Source organism: Megalops cyprinoides, chromosome 14 (genome assembly GCF_013368585.1).
Source record: "Megalops cyprinoides isolate fMegCyp1 chromosome 14, fMegCyp1.pri, whole genome shotgun sequence".
NCBI classification, from domain to species: domain Eukaryota; kingdom Metazoa; phylum Chordata; class Actinopteri; order Elopiformes; family Megalopidae; genus Megalops; species Megalops cyprinoides.
Window position 1 is genome coordinate 21,809,687 of NC_050596.1, and position 19,878 is coordinate 21,829,564.

The 19,878-nt window shown below is 40.1% G+C and overlaps 1 protein-coding gene across 1 annotated transcript in view; it reads right to left on the minus strand.

Moving 5' to 3' along the window:
- Positions 1-558: 558 nt before the first annotated feature.
- The window catches only part of gtdc1 (glycosyltransferase-like domain containing 1), a 48,280-nt gene continuing 28,960 nt past the window's right edge, over positions 559-19,878 (minus strand). Inside the window, exons 5-9 of the mRNA XM_036545581.1 lie at positions 14,059-14,168; positions 12,177-12,321; positions 6,389-6,459; positions 5,711-5,802; positions 559-948 (exon numbers count right to left, since the gene is read on the minus strand). Of these exons, the coding sequence (XP_036401474.1) occupies positions 865-948; positions 5,711-5,802; positions 6,389-6,459; positions 12,177-12,321; positions 14,059-14,168 (502 nt within the window). The 3' untranslated portion in view covers positions 559-864. The remainder of the gene's footprint in view (positions 949-5,710; positions 5,803-6,388; positions 6,460-12,176; positions 12,322-14,058; positions 14,169-19,878) is intronic.

Sequence of the window (19,878 nt, forward strand, 5' to 3'; positions counted from 1 at the left end):
CCCAGCCCCTATCTGCATTACAGCTGTTTATCTTGCCGCTTTCTTCAGAGTTAATTAAATGCTAATGTTACACTGCGGAGCGAGGGAATACCTGCCAAAGTCCTTATTATTAATACCTCCCCTTAAAGCCCTCTCTGCAGTCATTCATTCATAAAAGAGGGTGTGTGCCAGCACACCTGAAAAACAACTGGTGCAGGTTTACCCAATAAATGCGGAGGTGCTCTTGTCCTCCCCAAGGCCCCTGTGGTCCTTCGAGGACGCAGCGGTGACCTGGCAACCTGGGCGGCATGGCGGCCAAGCGCGCAAGCCTCTGAAGCTGCGAGTTTGGCCGCCGTTGAGTCGGGAAGGAGAGAGAGAGAGAGAGAGATTCCAGCACCGTGGCATCCGGCGCAAAGGATAAAAACAGATTCAACCGGAAATTCGATGTGGCACCACATGTGGGATACATGAGTGTGGTTATGCCTTTTCTATTTTTTTCCCCTGCCGTGTACCAAAAAAAAAAAAAAAAGAATAAAAAAAAAAAAAATAGAAAAATGTCTCCTGCATGGGAATCTGGGGACATGTGCAGGCAGGGTAACGTCTGCGTGAGTATGGGTTTAATTTAGGCCGGGGTGGTGGCAGGGAGGGGAGATCTGAGGCCACCACAGGTTTGTGGCAGCTGGCTCGGTGTCAGCTATGACAGCTATGGCAGCCAGGCAATGGCTTCCTCCACGGTTTTTCCCTCCTGTCCCCATTCTGTCCCCCTCCTTGCCCCAGCCCACTCCACCCCACCATGCTCCTCTCTGATCAGGTAAATATGGGCCTGCTATGGAACGTTCTGTAGATTCCACTGCGGGCAGCAAGTTTGTGACTTCACCCCATCTGTCACAAAACCTCGCTGGCCTCGGCTGCCAGAAGAGACCCGAATTTCCTCCTCAGAGCGTCCCAGGAAAACGCAGCTGTATCAACCTATAAAGGAGTGAGAGAAGGAGGGAAAGGCAGAGAGACAGACAGACAGAGAAGGACAAAGAAAGAGAGAGAGACAGACAGAGAGAGAGTTGGGGTGGGGTGGTGGGGAGGTGAAGAGAACAGCACATTTGTACAGTCCTTAGGTGGCATAAATGATTCAAGGAATTTTTCTTAAGGCTAGAAGGCTGGAATATTCCCTTCATTACTGGCAAAGCTCACCACTTTCACAACCTTAAAATCAAACCTCTGGTCTTTAACAAAGTCATTTTCAATTTTTGTCAAAGAAATGTTTTAGTTATCTGAGGATTTTAAAAAACGTTTTGCTGTGGGCAGAATATGCCTACAATGGGGTGTGAATCTTAACTGCAAGCATCCCAAACCCTTTCTCCGGGATTAGGTTTCAAATTATTATTGACTTGTTTCCCCTGAAAACAGCAGACAAAACCTTACATGAAAATTGTAAAATAGTGAAGTTAACCCCTGGCCACTTTAAAAGAATGAGAGCACCTGAAAAGACACCTCAGGTGGCTATACGAGAAAATAAAACCCCAGGTAAATTTTTGGTTGAGAGTACACAGTAATTGTGAATCTGCCTTGTAGGGGCCCTTCAGTGTGCGCTGTGAACAACCAACTAAGCAATTTCCCTGGGGCTAATTTTCAAGTACATAAATATTTTTCCAAAGAGCCATAAGCTCTATCTCAATACATGTTGAACAATAACTGTAAGATACACTACGGTGAGTTAATATTTCCCAAAGAGCAGCCCTCAGTTTCCTTTAATACAAAATATTGCCTACTGCAGAAACCTATGTCCTGGGGGCCCTTGACAAAAATGCTGTCAATACCTCTGTTTTGTATTCAGGTCAGTGCAAACACCAAACACTTCAAAGAGGAGATCTCAACATTGAAATCCAAACTTAAAGCTCAGAAGCTGAGCATATGCTGAGAAGATCTGTTTTTCTATGTACAGAGTAGGAGAGGTGATGTTTCCCTCTAAACTGGCATGAATAACACTGCTAAAATCGAACAGTGCCTGACTGACAATCCAAAAAGAACAGATATACAATATATCATATACACAGCAGCATACAAGATCTTGCAGGTTACACAACACTACACAGGGCATAGACCTGAGTTCTGTAAAAGACAACTGTCTTGTAAGGACCATGGACTTGCATGCTTGCGCTTAAGTAAACTTCATAACAACTTTTTATCCAAGTTAACTCTTTCCATGACATTCATCTTTCCATGACAAAAAATCTTGACTTCCTCCAGAAAGCTTGTTTTGACTACTTATATTATTTTTAAGGGAACATATTGATCATTTTTAAGAGAACAGCCTTTTAAAATATACAGGACAGCAGAGATTGTAATCACTTGTCTTTCCTAAGAAATCTATGATCTGAGGACCTTTGGTCACAATGCACAATTTAAAAAGGGAGAGTGTGCTGGGTTCAATGAAAAAAATACATTTGTTTTCAATATGCTACACAATCAAAATAAAGCGGCAAACCTGCTGGCAATGCATAGCAATGGATCTTGTAGCAACGGATCTTAAGAAAGTGAACAACTCCAATTCGTAATTCATTCACAAGACCTAATTAATATACAAGTTCAAAAAACACATTTAAGCAGAAAGACATGAGAGTGGATGAAGCCAATGGGAAAGCTGGAAAGGTTCACAGGAAATACCTGTGGAAAGACTTCTTTCTCTAAAGCTTTTGTTCTGTCCAAAGCTATTTCCCGTTCTGAAACTATGCAGTCAGAAGTCATCCTTCTTGTTACTGCGTGATATGCATCTAAAAGACCAAATCTCTTTGTAAAGGCAAATTAAGACAAGAAAAAAAGTTGAAAATCAATACTTTGAGAATGACCACAAAAAAACTAAAAGTAATACAGGGCTTCAGGATTGTGTATTCTGCTCACACGGCAATCTGTATTTTTTTGAATGGGAGAAGAAAATGTTCAATGCAGTGCAGGAATGGTATTTGTAAAATATAACATATCAGACGCATGGTTACCAAGTGAATGATGGATGCTTACAAGGTTTGCTGGCATGTATTTCAATCAATTAATGAGAGCCAGGATAAAGGGGACTTTACAGCCCTGGCACAGCATACGGGATTGGTTAAGTTCTTGTTACCTTTAATGGAAATCACGCGGCTTCAATAGAAGTTCAAGAGCTGCCATAAACACGTTACACCCCCCCTCATTAAGCATCGTTTCATCGCCGTGGCAAGGCTGAAACATTCTAGAACGCGCAGAGTCAAGATGGAATCAATATTCGTTTGTCTCATAAGATTCTCACATTTCAAATCCAATGTCTGCAAAAAAATAGCCTTTGAATGGAACACGCAAGGGTCTGTTTTGTTTCGTATGGGTTGGGTGGTGGTGGTGGGGGTGTCTTTTTAAATACAAAACGTAAAACAAAAATATCGGACGCGTTTCAAGAGTAGGAAACGGTTGTCAGCAGGGAGCAGTTTGGCCCACTTTTGGAAGATACAAATTTCATAAACCTGACAATACTCACGCTCAATAGAAAAACTTTTGTCAGCAAACATCTCCCTCGGACTTTGGGTTGAGAGAGTGTGTGGGTGGACTGGTGATGTGCATGATTAATTAGTGGGTGGCTTTTCACTTTCAACAGTCTTCTTTTCATTATCAGTTAAAAAGCAGCAGTTGTCTCTAAGGTGGGCTCGCTTCTCTCTGCCTATCCTGTATCACCAAGGAGGGGCCCTGAAATGAGGAGATCCCCTTTAAATATCAATCAGGTTAAAGTGCTGATGCATATTTACATGTGTTTAATAGTATTGGACAAATTATTTTTCCTCTTAACTGAAGACAAAAAAAACTGGTTATATAACAAGGGCCTACAATGCCTTTATGCTACAATGGAAAATTCCAGCATTTGGTGTTCATGTGCATGCGGCAAGCTGCTCGGTGCGAATTATCTAACGTGTGGGATTTACTTACAGCTGGATATATTTACCGAAGCAATTCAGGTCAAGCACACAACTCAAGAGTACAACGGCAGTACCCCACCATGGCTTTGAACCTGCAGCCCTCAGGTTAGAAGCCCGGTTTCCAGACCTCTAGCCGCTTCTGCGTATGTATTTCTCCTTGCTGACATTTCTTGTATCTGCTTTCTGAAAGCAATCAATTATTCAGTCCCAGAAGCCAGCTGAAGGGTTGAGCTGTTTCCTTCATTTACCTCCCTCCACCTCCCTCTTGGCCAGACCATTTTAAAGCTCTTTAGTGAATTCAAATATAATGCTTGCATGCATATATCAATGAATCTGTATTTCCTTTAGTACAGCCCCCCCCACACACACAGAGTGGAATTAGAAATGCCATGAAACCTTAACCAAGAACGATCCTGACTGAATCTCCCTTTACCGTTCTCTCTCCTGTCAGTGAGCACTATGCTCTCATGCCCCATGAATTAAACACAACATTTAGGAATACAATTTCTGTGCAACCTTTTCATTTTGCAGTGTCAGTAAACTACAAAATATCAGCTGAGTATTTATTTGATTTTATTTACACACACACACTCACACACACACACACACACACATAAAGACTGTGTTGATTTAATTTCACCCCCTTTTTTATTTCCACATTTCAATAATGAAAAAAATCACAATAATTTAAGAGATTAGACTGAAGTCTTGTCAAAGTTGCAGCTCAGCCTGCAATGTTCTTTGAAGTGAAAGCCTAGAAAAACAAGCCTGCTGTACAGACACAGGGTTACAGGGACGTGCTGGGGGCTTTTTGAACTGTTATGGTCCCTTTTGTGTGGCAGTACATAGTGAAACACAGTGATACTATTTAAACAGTAAAACTGACACTAAAACATTTTTTTTTGTTTTGTTCATCTTGATTTGGCAACTTTAATGGTTACCACAGATTTAAAAAAAAAAATCATTAAGGCATTATTACGTATGAAATAACAAAAAAAACAAAAAGTGTGAAACAAAAGGTGTGTTGGGACATAATGCGACTGACACATCACAAGCTTACTGAATATAACTGTGCCTTGGAATACATCATCTTTTAATTTTTTTTTTTTTTTTTGCTCAAATATTATCGTATTGTTTGCAATGCATCATGAAATTGCTTTCAAACATTGAATTATTTCATGGTTCTAATGATGGAGCTGACAGTAAACGGGGTCAGTGAATAATCTGGGCCACCGAAAGGGGACCCAGATGTGAATATTAGCTGTGCGCTAATCATTGGAATATTGGAGATTACATGGTGTCACTGGCATTTGACACTGGCACTCTCACTCTGGCTTTTCAACAGCTGTATTTATCACTCTTCCCTCTTAAGGTCAGACAGATCATTTCTGTTTTGTACTCTGGAAAAGTGTTAGAAACAAATTCATTTTTTCAGGTCCTAAATGATACTCCTACGAGTGTTTGTTTGACATTTTGGAACACGACCACAATGTTGACAAGGGAAAATAATGCCCACAATGAACGATCTGTCATTTTTACATTCGACTGCATGTAGACTTTGGTGATTATACGCATTTATTACTCTTTGCATAGCCATTTCAACAATCAGCAGAAAGAGAGAGGAATTGCTATAACTCCTTTCCTATCAGCTCACTTCATCTGTTTCCCTTCACTTTACAAAGAAGCATTGTTCACCTAATTTACAGAAAGAGCAGCGACCTTATTTGTTTCCTTTAAATATTAACCTCCTCTATTACTGTAATATGAAAGAGATGCATATGTTTTTGTGCAATAGTTACCTTGACAGAATGTCTTCGTGCGACATCTGGCCTCCTGCAAAAAGCCTGTAGTCTCTTAAAGAGCTGCTCAGGTGTCGAGTACAGATATTCAGCTGCCGGGAAAAAAGTAACCAAATACATATTTAATGAAACAAAACCTCAAAGCAGAACCTAGATATTAGTCACTTTAGCAATTAAAAATGCACATTGCTCTGCGCCGTCTCGTGTTGTACATTATTAAAGCGTGATTTTTTCGCAGTTACCTCGACTCAAAAGGATTTTTTAATGCAAAACAGTCCAGCGCCGTGTCAGTTAGTATTCTGCTTATTTCCTTCGGATAAATTAACAGTCTTGTATCGAATGGAAAACACAGAAATCCTATACGTGCAAAATATAATGATCAGTTCTTTAGACTGAAAATAACAGCAAGAAATAAATTTCAGTGAATCCAAACAGGCAGATGCTTTCCCTGACAACTGGTGCTCAGGTTTTTTGTTTTGACTGGGATCCATTTGGAACGCCTTGGTCAAAATATCTAGCATTTCTAAAACAGTTTACTCATTCCCTCTAGATAAACATGTAAAACACCATCTCTTGGATATGACATTACATGCATTTACAGCATGTCAACAAATTTAGACAGATAACAGTGTGATGTACTGACAATCAACTTATATAACTTATCAACAAAATATTCACCAGGAAATATTTCAGGATAAACCAAAGTCTTTGGGCACAGTGGATAGCAGCCACAATGAACAGCTTCCAACCTGAAACGAAACAAAATATTAATGCTCCCTCAGATTACCATTTAAAGCAAACTGCACCCCAACATCAGAGACATACAGCCTCTAGTTTTAACAAATGTAAAAACAGAAGGTTACAGCTAACCCTTTTCATAAGTGCATGAAACCACCTGGGGCTTCTGAGGCATGCTCTTACCTTCTTACCTTCTCTGAAAAATCAGATAAGAATTGCATCAAGAATAAAAGGAGTGATGTTCCCTTTTCTATCCCATACAGTGAAATGCAAAGTTAGTCTGAGTACTGCTTTCAGGAAGGCATCCATGTTTACACTGAGGGAAAAGATTTAAAGGCAAAGGTCTGGTCTCCATTACCAGCTGTTTTTAGGAAAAATGCTCAGATCTTACTCCCATAACAGAGATTACAAACTGTGAAAAAAAGAGTTCTCCTCTGTCAACTGGATTGACAATTACCAGACTTCCCATAGTGGCAAAAATGATCTCCCAAACATTTCATATGTTAATACTAGTACTTTCTTGTTTAAATGTGTACCTTGATATTATTTTGTTCTCCTCCCATGCTCATACACAAAGCAATATGAATGCTTTACTTATCTATGACTACAAACGGTCATCATGAAATACAACATTTATAAGCTGCAAAGATATTTAGAAAACTATTCCAAGAACTCAGTCTTGATTGGTTGCGCTGATTTTCAACCCGTTTGCTGTTGCAAATCAGCCATTTAAATATTTTACCTTTTACATCATACATTTCAATATCCAAAATTACAATCATTTTATCTCTTGCGGATATTAACTCCACTGACATTAAACGACTGATTCTGCTTGTCAAAAGAATACTGGTTGCTGTCACGACTGTGCTATCTGAGCAATGCAGGTCAATTCAATAAATGATCGCTGGTTTAAAATAAGCATGAGACATACTAGATAAAACATGTGACTGTCTATTTACATCGTGAAAAGTGTGATAGCTGAGAGGCATGGCATTCCCGGATGCTTGGAATGCTTTACATTATCAATAGTAAAAAAAGAAAAAAAACCACCACAGCAATATGCAGTGGCTTGAGGACCTGTATGGTGTATGGCGCATCTGTTAATAAATTAAGCTTGTAACAGCATTTCAGAGACTGCTGTTGGACCCTTGAAAATAATGTACTGAACCAGGTTTATTTCAGCAAATACACTTTGAGTAGATCAGAACGGTATAACATACATGTGTAAAACTGTAAGAGATACAGGTGTCAAGCAAACAATAATAACAGTGATCACAAAAAAAAAAAAAAAAAAAACATTTCATGAAAATGTTGGCACACCATTCAGCGAAGTCACATTTACACCCCGATCACATCAGTATCAGTAAGGTGCCTGTTCATTTTGTCAGTAATTGTGGGTAATGTCTTTGGTGTATTTTAAGCTGTCCACAGCTTTGGATAATTTCAATAGACTGAGAAGGTATTTTGATGAAAAAAAAATACTACTTCAACCTACTGTTACTGATCTAAAACTAAATCTCTCAGCTTGAAATCAAACTTGATTGGCTCCCTGGAATAATTCAGCGATCATGAGAAAATGAAACTTGAGCAATGGGCTTGGCTGGATGCACCAAGCTGATGGCCTTTAAAAGTCTGATTTATAAAATGCAAGCTACATCCAACTAATCACCTTAGTCACTGAAGTTTCTTCAGTGCACCTTTTTCCTCACTGTGGACCTTGGGTGACAAAGGGTTAATAACCGAATACAAGAGTCTTTTTTTGTCTGTATATGTGTGTGTTGTGCACAGCCAATAGTCTGCAGTTACATACGTACTGACTGTCTTGCAAGGGAAGAACAGAGATAAAATATAGTCCTTCATTAAACCGGCATAAAAATAGATTTTAATACCAACGTTCTCACATACTCACATCATTGTACACTACAATTGTTATCATTTTCAATATGTCCTTTGTGCCTGTTAATTGCACAGTATATAATGAAATTCAATTAAAACGCATAACAGCAAATGACTAGAAGGCATATAAAATTCTAAAAATATGAATAAGAAGACAGAACTACAAGGTGGCAGATTTCTAATTATTTTTAAATGCACAAATGCAAATATCTACACAAACTATCACAATCTGGATTTCTGCGTATAACGGAGGGAAAATAGTAGAATTTAAACTGTGAATTCCTATGGTTTGCTTTTAAAAGGAGAGGTCTATTTTGTCCCATTAAGCTCACACATAAAGGAGTCCCTGCATTATCTACTGAGGTACATAGGATTCTAAGTGATCTAGTGTCAAAATGAAAAGACAATGACTCTGCTATTCTAATTAAGGCATTGTGACAGAATCTATGAAGCTTAATATTAAGGGCCATTCAGTTCACTATTCAAGTTGCATAATGTGTATGCAAATAGTTACTGGGCCTTTGATTCAAAACATAATTAGCCGATAATTTTGTCTGGCTGAATTACGTTTCTCTCCTGCAAGGCATGTATGGAAGGTTTTACAAATATTATTCAACAAGACTGAATCAGATTCCATTTGGTTGTAATGAGAACAGGGCGCAACGTGACACCTTTGCTGAAGCTATACAAGTGAGCCGTTTGTTCTCGACAGCAACCTGTCTCCTGTTGAGATGCAGTGGGAAAACATTCTACTTTTCAAAATAAGAAAAGGGTAAGTTGTATCCATTGGCTCTAAAGGAGAGCACATACAATGATCTGATTAAACCACAGCTGCTTTAAGCATTTTGTCAATTAAGAAGATATGCTAACTTTTTGCATACTTAGATGGAATTGAAGTGGCTTTCTGTAATGGAGGTGTAACAACATTATTCACATGGCATGATAAGGACTGTCACTGTTTTATTAGACACAGATAATAGTTTTTTTTTTTTGTTTTTTTTGTTTTTTTGCCAAACACTGCAGTTTTTTTCCCCTTCATTGGGTAGGATGAAAAATCAGTTTTAGGGCTCTTTCTTACCACCAAGGTATTCAGTGTCTGATTTTTGCCGGAGGGTGGGGGAGGTGGGGGTGGTGCAGGGGGTGGTGAGGGGGCAGGGCAAAAACATCAGACCGCTGCTAGACCCTTTCAACTCCAATCGTTATTTTTGTACATTTTTCCACTCTTTCTGCGCCCCTCACCAGAACCAAAGGCAGCTGAGGGCAAGGCTTGGTGGGGGGCATGGGGGTGGGATTTAGTGCGGAGTGGGTGGCCGCCAATCTTCCCCCCATCAGAGGGTGGCCACCATCAAAGGTGACTCTAGCGAGCACTCTTTTTGAAGGAATGCCACTATTCTCAAACTCATACGGGGACCACATTTTCCTCTGGAATACGGCATGCGCAGTAACCTCACTTCTGCTGGGGGCCGCCACTTTATTCTTATATTAAACCCAGGTTCCCTTTATTCTCATTGCAAGGCAGATTCCACCAGGCAGTATGCACCACTTTTTTGTGTTCAGACACTGTTGCCGGCAGCAAACGCACAGACAGACAGACTGGGGGGGGAGGGGGGGTGTAAGATCAGATTTTGAAATACCCCCTACAGCCGCCCCAGACGGACTCTGTGAGCAGCCTCCTTGAAGCCTCCCTCCAGTTTTGCTGGGTCTTGCCGAAGACACAGTGCAGGACAAGCTGATCAAACACAAGTCTCAACTGACTTGAGTTTCTGGTTTAAGCCGTAGTGGTCCAGTCGATGAATATGTCTTCATGTTTCTCCTCAAACACATTTCTCTCAGATTTTCCCAGGAGTTTATCTTTTTCCACTAGGTTTGGAATTAGATGCACACACTTACTCTACAGGTAACTTTCATAATTAGTTCAGAAGCACAGACAGGAAGAGGAATCTTACCACACAATCCTCTCATTCTCAATCAAAATAACAAGGTTATCTTTTAGTTTGAACAATATATTTCTGATTAATAATTTATAAGCAAACACCATGCTTTTTGTTCTTTCCATACCATTGTGTATTAATTTTGATTTAACAGCTACTGTAATGTTGTTTGAAGAAACAAAAAATTGACTTAAATGCATTGCTCAAGGACAAAGTACATTGTGATCATCTTGAATTGAAGCCTAAATATGTCATTAAAGCCTTATAATATTATTTTTGCAATTACAGGAGAGGTCCTGTCCAACAGGGGAAATAGATCTTTAGCCATTTCTTCATTGCAGGTGAAATAATGTGAGACGGTTAGAAAATTACACACACCTTAATGTCGATCTCCAACTACACAGAGTCACCATATCACATTTAATCAATCAACTTTAATTTGGTATACAGTCCTTTAGTCACTGGTTGCTTTACAGAGCACTATTTCCCAAGGGAATCATTTAAAAAAAAAAGAAAACCCAGAAGTTTCTCTGACCCCTTTCAGAAAGCAATGAATGGTAGCCTCGATTGGCCACTGCCCGTGGCTCCCTTGGCAATGAGTGTCAGTAATGATATTTCACCACTAGAGGGAGAAAAAGACAGACAACCTTGTCACAGCCATTGAGCAGTACCTATTCAGGTATTCTCCCTTTTTGAAGAAACCTTAAACCTGTTGGTCAAAATGATGATCTAAACATTTACTGGAGTAAAAGAAGGACTCTGTCCAAGCGATTACTATATTTGGTTGATTCTTATAGAAGTAATTTTTATAAATGGAGTATACTATACATAAAAGACCAGATTTCAGGAATACCCAATATAAATACAAGCACGGCGCACACAACGCGTAGGTTCTGTCTGTAGAAAAACTAGCTTTGTAGCTTGCCTCAGGTTGTTACATTTGAGGTGTCTCTCCATAGGGAAGAGACTGTGGTAAAGCTTCCAATCCCACTGTGTAGACTGCTAATTATGTTTCGCCATGCAATAGGGTTTGGGCCACAGTCCACTGGGAATGATGTTTCAATGCCTTTACCATTGTTCCTTCATGTGGATTTTGAGTCGGTAGGTGTGGGTGGGGAAAGGAGGGAAGGGGAGGGGAGGTCTCTTCTTCAAAAACTGGGGATTCCCACCTAGACCTCCCCACCATGCACACACAGACACAGACACACACACACACACACACACACGCACACACACACACACACACACACACACATCCTGTCTGAGCTGTGCACCGCTGGGTGTCTTGGGAGAGGGACTTCTTAGCCTCACCGCTAATTAAACACTGAGATGAGCCACAGTGAGGGGAACACTGGGTGATTCACAGGGGACGATAATCTTGCTGTACGTCACTTCTGGGGCTCTCCACAGCCCTCTGTCTGTCAGTAGTCACAGGGGACACTCTTGGCAAGCGGACAGACCACCAGGACACCTGACTTTCTACTCCACTTCCACTCTGTTTAATCTGTTGATTCTAACCTAGACTTCTTATTGAGCTTGTCTTTTCAGTTTTTAATGCTTTTGATTACTGCAGGACAGTGTGAAATGCAGGAGAGGTATTTGAAACAAACAAGAACATTGGGGCCCAAATGCCTTTCACAAAGTGTGTGTGTGTGTGTGTGTGTGTGTGTGTGTGTGTCCAACCACCTGTGAGGACACAATTCCACTATGTGACACGACCTGACGTTACACCATCCCGGGCTCTGCCATTTTTGGTGTGGTCATGTTGAGGATCGTGGTTGTGGCTGCAGTGTCTGTTTAAACAAATGCCCCTGAAAAAAGCCAGCCATCACAGAATGTCTGTGCTCCTCTGATCTTCTTACTATAGTACCTAGTGAAGCAAAAACGTAGGGTAAACTCACGTGGCCACTCCAAAGAACTCGTGCTTGGCTGTGGAAACGACAACATCTGCTTGGCAGAGCACTTTGATGTAGTCCTCTTTGCTGGGTACATAGCCCCAATGAGAGATGTAGGGATCTAAGTCCTCTCTGGCTTTGGTGAAGATGTCTTGAAAGAGAAGCAGAGAGAGAGGGAGAGATTGAGTCAGATAGAAGGGAAATCTTTAACAATTTAATATGCTTAAAACTGATCCTGGATGATAGCGCTGGTTTGTCAAAAGTTCAGGTTAATTAGCTGCTGCATATTTTTAATGAACTTCTTGCAGTTGTTTTCTTGTGCAATCAAGGCACAGAGGCAGAACCACAAACCAGGGCGCCAAAGCTGCTGAAAACAGGGTGCCCGCCTCACCCTCCCCCTTGCCTTGCCCCCCGCCACGGCACATGCACACACACACACAAACACGCGCACACACACACAAACACGCGCGCACACACACACACACACACACACACACACACAAACACAAAACAGCCCACTTCCTGCTTCATAAACCTCACTTAGCAGACACTGAAACAAAATGGACTGTAAAGTTTGTGAGATGAAAATATAAAAAAAAAATAATTAAGTTAATGGAGATAGAATTAAAAGAAATGAGGCAACAAAACACATTGTGCCAAAAACAGCACCTTTGTGACAGCTAAGATTCCTCATGACGGACAATGCTGGGAAAAATTAAATGCCATTCCATGCTTAAATTTCTCTGAGAAGTAATGATCCTTGAAAGATGCTCACTTCAATCTCTTACTGCAAGGACAGGAGGAGGAAAAAAATCACAGAATAACAAGGAAGGACGTCTCATAGACAGGTGGCATTGCAGGAAATCCTTAGCGTACAGGAACAGCATACGAGGCAGGCAGCTACAAAAACAGACACTTACAGCCAATCAGGTGATACCACATAAGGAATAAAAAAGGCGGAAATAATCAATATGAAACCTCTATTAAGAAAATCAAACTAGATTAAAATGGTTTCAATGTAATTGCTTTCAGAGCAGTCCTGAAGGTAATTCTTAAATATGAGGCAAATTTATTGTCAGTTTTTCTTTCAGTTTATGCTACTATAAAACCCAATATCCCAATATAAGAGTACCTTTCCTGTGGGATGTTTTTATACAGTGTGGGGTGGGGGAGATACAACCACCCAGTGTTGGCTGTGGGAGATTAATTAATGAATGCTCCCTCACAAACATCCTTACGTGTCCAAAAACATTAAAACACTATCATACACTCTAATGGAGAGTGTATTTTATTGATAACATCAGCCTCTAATGCTGAGTGCTCCAGTCTGCCAAGTGAACTTAACCCTCATCTACGTATTAAACGCCAAGTTGTTCAATAAATCACACGACACTCCAATTTCAATGAAAACAAGGTTAGAGTACACACTCCAGCAGAGGTTTTTGTCTCTTCCTGTAGCTACAGAATAGCTTTGCAATAATTAGTAAAAACATTGCAGTAGATTAGTATAACAACTTGGATCTTTCAAGTTCTCTGCTGTCAGAGAGTGTAAATGGAGATTTTTGGTCTGGTCTAAAAGCAGAGGAATCACAGACCAAGAAAAAAAAATCATTTCAGGCAGACTGTAGAATGAACAAAATCCTGGATACTGCAAGGACTTTTCAGTGCGGGGAGTCAAACTCTTCAAGGAGAAACACGGGATGACAATGGCAAATAATTGGGTCCAACAGGCTTATCGTACAACCTGAAATGACTTCTCTCCCCTTTTAAGTGTGATCCATTATTTCAGTCCAGTGTAAAAAAAATCTGTCTTTCAGAATATTAATAAACCCCAAACACTCGACATCAAAAACACACACCCCTTGCATGCTGGTGTCTCATATAGTACCTGGCACTTCGGTAAAGGTCTCGCCAAGGACGGACACTTGAAAGTGCAGTCCTTTCTCTTTCAGCTTCAGTAACGTCTTGAAGAAGACCTCCGGGTCTTTGTCGTGTTCCCTTGAAACAAAAACAAATAGAATTCAGGTCTTTTGATTGGGTAATTCAAGCAGGCGAAGGCAGACATCTCTTTCCCTACTGTAAGCCCGGGCCTTGGCTTCACAGCCGAAGTCGTCTTTTCTAAACCTGCATTGAAGTGTTTAAACATCTAAGGCAACCCAGGTCTTAAGAGGTTCCAGTCAAACTTTCTTTTCCCCAAATTTGTAACAAACACTGAAGAATTTACAGAATAATTCATCAACCTACCAGCCTCTCCCTTGTCTCTCCACCATCACTGTTTTATGGCAGGTGCTGTGTTACTGTGGAAAGCAGTTCTACGAAACATGTGACATACTGTTTTTCAGTCTTTTTTTACAGCATTTTTCCCCTTATCGGCACCTGCTGTATTTTCTGGCACCTCAAACTTTCTTTACGCTGAAATTGTACAATCTATTTCCAGTGTCCTTATAAAATGTTTCCTTTTGGGGCTTTCTAATGACTACCTCTATTGCACATTAAGGTTCTGTCTAACAAAGGGTAAAAAGACGTGGTAAAAGGCACCGCTGTGGTTTATGCGATTGGACAGCAGCATCCGTGAGCAGTGTGCATGTTGGGTTGTGACGAGAGGAAGCACCCACACACATGGCAGCAGTGTGGCATAGCGGTTAGGCAGCTGCACTTCTGCTTACTTGCTTATGCCGGCTCAGTACGTTTGTATCTAGGTAGTTTGAAGGTCAATTCCCTGGTGGGATGCTACCGATGCAAACCTGAGCGTGGTACTTGACTTGAATGGCTTTAGTATACACTGTATTATCTCACTGTATTAACGGTCATTTTGTACAGTGTGAGCTATTAGTTAGCCTGTATAAAGGTGTCTGCTCAGCAAACAAACAACACAGAGTGGGGACAGGCCAGTGAGCAAATCTGGTCACAGTTCACTGGTCTTCTTTAAGGCAGGGGAACCTGGGTGGGAGGGATGCTGAGTCTTCCCTCCATGCGATGTCAAAGTGTGTGGGTGTCCATGTGTGGGCGACAATGCATACCTTGTAATAACCACATCCAAGCACTGAGAATTCAATGTCCACGATGCACTCCCTTAAAGCACACGGATGGCTGCTCCGCATAACTATCAGCATTCTAGCTTTTAAATAAGCATTATTTAAAAGGTTTTTTAATAAGCATTATTGAACATGTATTGAACATGTTGTTCTGTCTTTTTTGCACAGACTTGCATCATATTGTTTGTGTATGGCCTATTGTACTTGCCAGGCATATGAAATAAACCCTACAAAAAGCTCCTGAGTGCTTTGGGTAAGTCCGATAGACTGATAAGCTCTCCTCTTAATCAGTAAAGTAGTGATGATGGGAGATGCCAGTATGCATTAAAAACTGTACAAAGTATTCAACACACTATGCAGTAAGAACAAATTGTCTAATGTTATTAAAAATTAGAGACAAATGAGCTCTTTGCCCAGCTGTCAAGAAATAACATTCTCTGTTTATCCTGCATTTAATCTAAAACTATCAAGATAAAAACAAATAAATAAACAAACAAAATTAGCTTTAATGAACAGATATACCGACTAGCTTTGTGCCTACCATTTAAAGATTAGTTATTAAATCAACTTGGAGCTTTAGAGCATTCTCGGTCTAGAACTAATTCTCTCAATCTAAACAATTAGATTGATTAAAATACTCCTATTTTACCATCAAGGAAAGATCACTTGAACAAACAATGTAGAGTGACCCCACAAATTTTTCAAATCATTACATCAAACACTAAGAAAATACACTCCATACACTCCGAGTCTGTTCAGTCCCACATGCAGCATTTAAATGAGACACAGTGTTCCATGGTTTTGCTCCTGCATTCCAGGTAAGGGATGTAAGAGACAAACTAAGACCACTGTGCACTCCAGAGGGTAATCAGCCATGATATTTATTATGCTGCCGCAGGGGGAACATCCAGTTTGGACTTCGTACTTCTCTGATATGGTGCTAGAGAAAATGACCTAAAATGATTGCCAAAGCACAGATAGTCCATGTTGGAAAATTTTCCTATACAGGAGAAAAAAAGTCTTATATAAACACAGTGGAAAATTTTCCATATGGTATTCCTGAAAGTACACATAAATAATCAATAAGTAAAAAGCAAACATCTCCAGAAGATAGGGGCCTGCTGTCTTCCACATACATGCTGGCCCAACTCATTGGCTGCTCGGTTACATTAGGATATCATGAAAGAAAGATAATCCCTTAGATTAAATATGTATCAGGGAAATTAGGATATCTCAAGCATTTCATCATTTAAATTCAAATCACACTGTCAGAGGATATTTAGTCATTCAAGCGCTGGGGGGAAAATGTGTAGATTAAAAGCACTATCATATTTGTAGGTAATATGGATAATCTAGCTCTTGAATATCCAAAAGATTTAAACAGTGGATCTGAGGTATGTATAGACCACATGCAACAATATGGAAGCTCATTAATCTATGACAAGAGCCGTGTTTTACGCCTTTGTACAAGGCCTGAGTAGGCTGTCAGCCATTGCGTTCAATCACCAAGGACTTGTCACCTCATTTATTTACTTAATTATTCCTACATGTATGCATTTTAATAAATGTAATTAATGACCTTCCTTTGTTTAAGGAGGAACAGGAGTGAGGGATTCTATTAGCATCTATACATACACCAAAGGTTTTATTAGATAAGAGTCAATATTCACCTTTATGAGGATGAATTTATGGTAAACGTTATGGTTTCATTTTTTTTTTTTTACCAGGGAATTTTATTATCTTTTCTGTATTGGACTGCCAGCAAGGGAGGGTCAAAATGATGCATCTACATTTCGCATGCTGAAAACAGATCTGTGAGTAGTTAGTGTGACTCAGTCTTTCATATAGCTATGCACTGAGCAGGTGTTACGGTTGCTGTCCTTTCATTGCAAAACATGAAAATCTGGGCATCAGCTCAAAACCCTTCTCAATACGTTTCCATGGGGGGAAAACTTACATATCACTGAACTCATTATACCTGTTTAAAAATACAATGCTGCCGCACGGCGCATATTTCTGTTATATTGCTAACCTGTTGCAGGTTTCACCCTCATACCTGTGGGGTTACTGTCCACGACTGTTGTACTGAGTTAGGCCAGCTATGGACCCAGTTTCTATTACCCAGAGTTCATGTTGATCAGGTGACTGCATACACCTCAGTACATTATTTCCGCAGGAAATGCAGGATTTGTTCTACAAAGGCCCTCTTTGTTGAAGGTCAAAAAGCCTGTGCGACAGCATAATCATTTTGCAAAGAAGTGCCCCCCCCAACTCCTCCACCCCCAAATCAGCTGGGTTCAGAAAAGACTCCTAAGGTGAGGTTTTAGCAAAGCTTATTTATTTTCATTTCCGTGGCTTGCATTTGGTCCATTTCCCTTGTGGTAAGGCTGATCTCTGCCACGATTCCCCTTCTTAATTTTAATACCCTTTCTCTTGCTCATCACAGAAACATTCAACCACCCCCCCTACACCCCCACACCCCGTCACCCCCCTGCCTGCCCCTGAAATAAGACAGCTCCCACACAGGAAGACAAGGCCACCACTGGGATGGCGTTAAACCAGCTTCTTTTTCTCGCAATTAATTGGGGTACGGCCATGTGTGTATATGATAACAGATTTTTTCCCCAGCAAGGAAGAGAGAGGTTAATTAATGTAAGATCTGTGTTCGTTGAGATGCTGAATTTACAATGCCACCACCCCCCACCCTCCTTCCTTTCCAACACCCCCCCACCTCCACCCCGCCCTCCCCATGATGCCTTAAGAGTCTTGATTCTGTACTAATGACCTAGTTCTTTTAATGAGGAACATTAACCCCTGGCTACAGTTGCCCAGGTCTTAATTGTCATCTGAGGCTGAGAACAGGAGAGATGGCCATTCAGCAGGTATGTGGTACATTAACACTTGTCATCCAGGGTCCGAATAAATAAACCTGTCACCAAGGAAACCAGGGACTGTTATCACAGTTTCTCTCTTTTTTTGCCACATGAATGTGTCCAACGTGCTGTGACCACAGCGGCGAGTACAGATGCAGCCAAATAAAACAATAATTAGAAAACACATCTTCTTAAGAACCTGAGAACTCATTAGAATAGTCTTTTTTAAAGTAAAAACACAAGGTCCTTTCATTTCAAAATCCATGATTAAAAATTCTCCTTTATGTAGCACCCAAGAGGTGTGTTTTAAAATTCAAACAGTATTTACTATAAAGTACAATATAAAATACATTCATTAATGAGATACAGAAATATAGACACCTAATTAAAAGGACACTTAAAAGCCAGATAAATCGCTATTGGCTTTAATAAGGAGAGTCCAAAGTAGCAAGGGAATGGGTGCTTCTTTAAAGTTTAAAGAAAATTCATGTCACAGAGTGGCTGATAGTGTTGTTCACATTAGCATTTATCTGAGATGACAGCAATATGTGGAAAAATAACTCTACATTCAAAGTATCCATACATACTGAGTGATAACTGTAAAGTAAAATACATATATTTTTCAGAGAACAGACCTTGAGAAAAGGATTACATATTTATCCATCCCATAAGACTCAATACATTCTCATGTACTAACAGTGTTGCGACCTGTTTTTCAGTGTTCTCAAAGACATGTATGGTTGATACTGGCACTGTATGGGAGCTTGTCTGCATTCAGAATAAGATGAGCATCAGAATTCTATTATTATATAATAATACATGCTATTACTAATATGTTTTTATACCCAGTTGTCAGAATGTTGAATGAGGATAGGCAGAGAGTACACGGCAGTAAACATGGCTGGCCAAATTAGTCCTCTTCTTACTTTCTGCTTCAAGGTTCTGCCTTGTCCCCCAAAATGATAGCATGCTGCAGTTTATAAAATGACCCCCTAGTGTTACTCTTACAAACGGGGACTCCCGAACGCTCTGTACCACCTACAGAGGTTTCATTACCATCTAGCTGTCTTTTATTGCTTAAGCTTGTATCTCAACACACATTACGGTAATTTGATCATAAAAATGTCCCTATTCCATTTATCATTTCAAGTCCGCCATTTATTTCCAGGGGCACGGGAATGTCTTCCTCTGGGTGATACTGGCATGAAAGCATTTTGCGATGTGCAGGTAATAAGGTTCAAATTCTAAAACCCAGCATAATTTTACAATAACTGTTGAACTTAGACATCACATTTTGCCTGGCTTTGTGAGACAAAATCACTCTGATTTATTTAACATGTGTAGTTGATTTAACTAAATGTTTCCATAGGCTACCCACAAACACATTTGAACGAAATTAAATTAACTCCTTGCCAAATAACATAAAATTTTCAAGCTAAATGAATTGCCAAAAAATGGTACGTTTCTGTTAAACTTTTTCTTTCACATTAAGACAGCCTGATGGACACTGTGATGTCTTTCATTTTATTAGAGATGATCATCTGACTGCCATTTAATGAATCCACTACTTACAAAAGTGGGGAAGAAAAAGCAAGAATCACAAAGAAAAAGACATTATTAAGTGACGGCAAACCCCCTGACAGCCTATGTAATTTTGCATAAAATGTCAGGCAAGATGCCAAACCCCACAGCATAGCATACCGTGTTGTGAAAAAGTTAAATAGAAATTCAGTGTCTAATGCATATACATATTAAGAGCATACAGCATATCCATATATACTAGCAAACACGGACAAATAC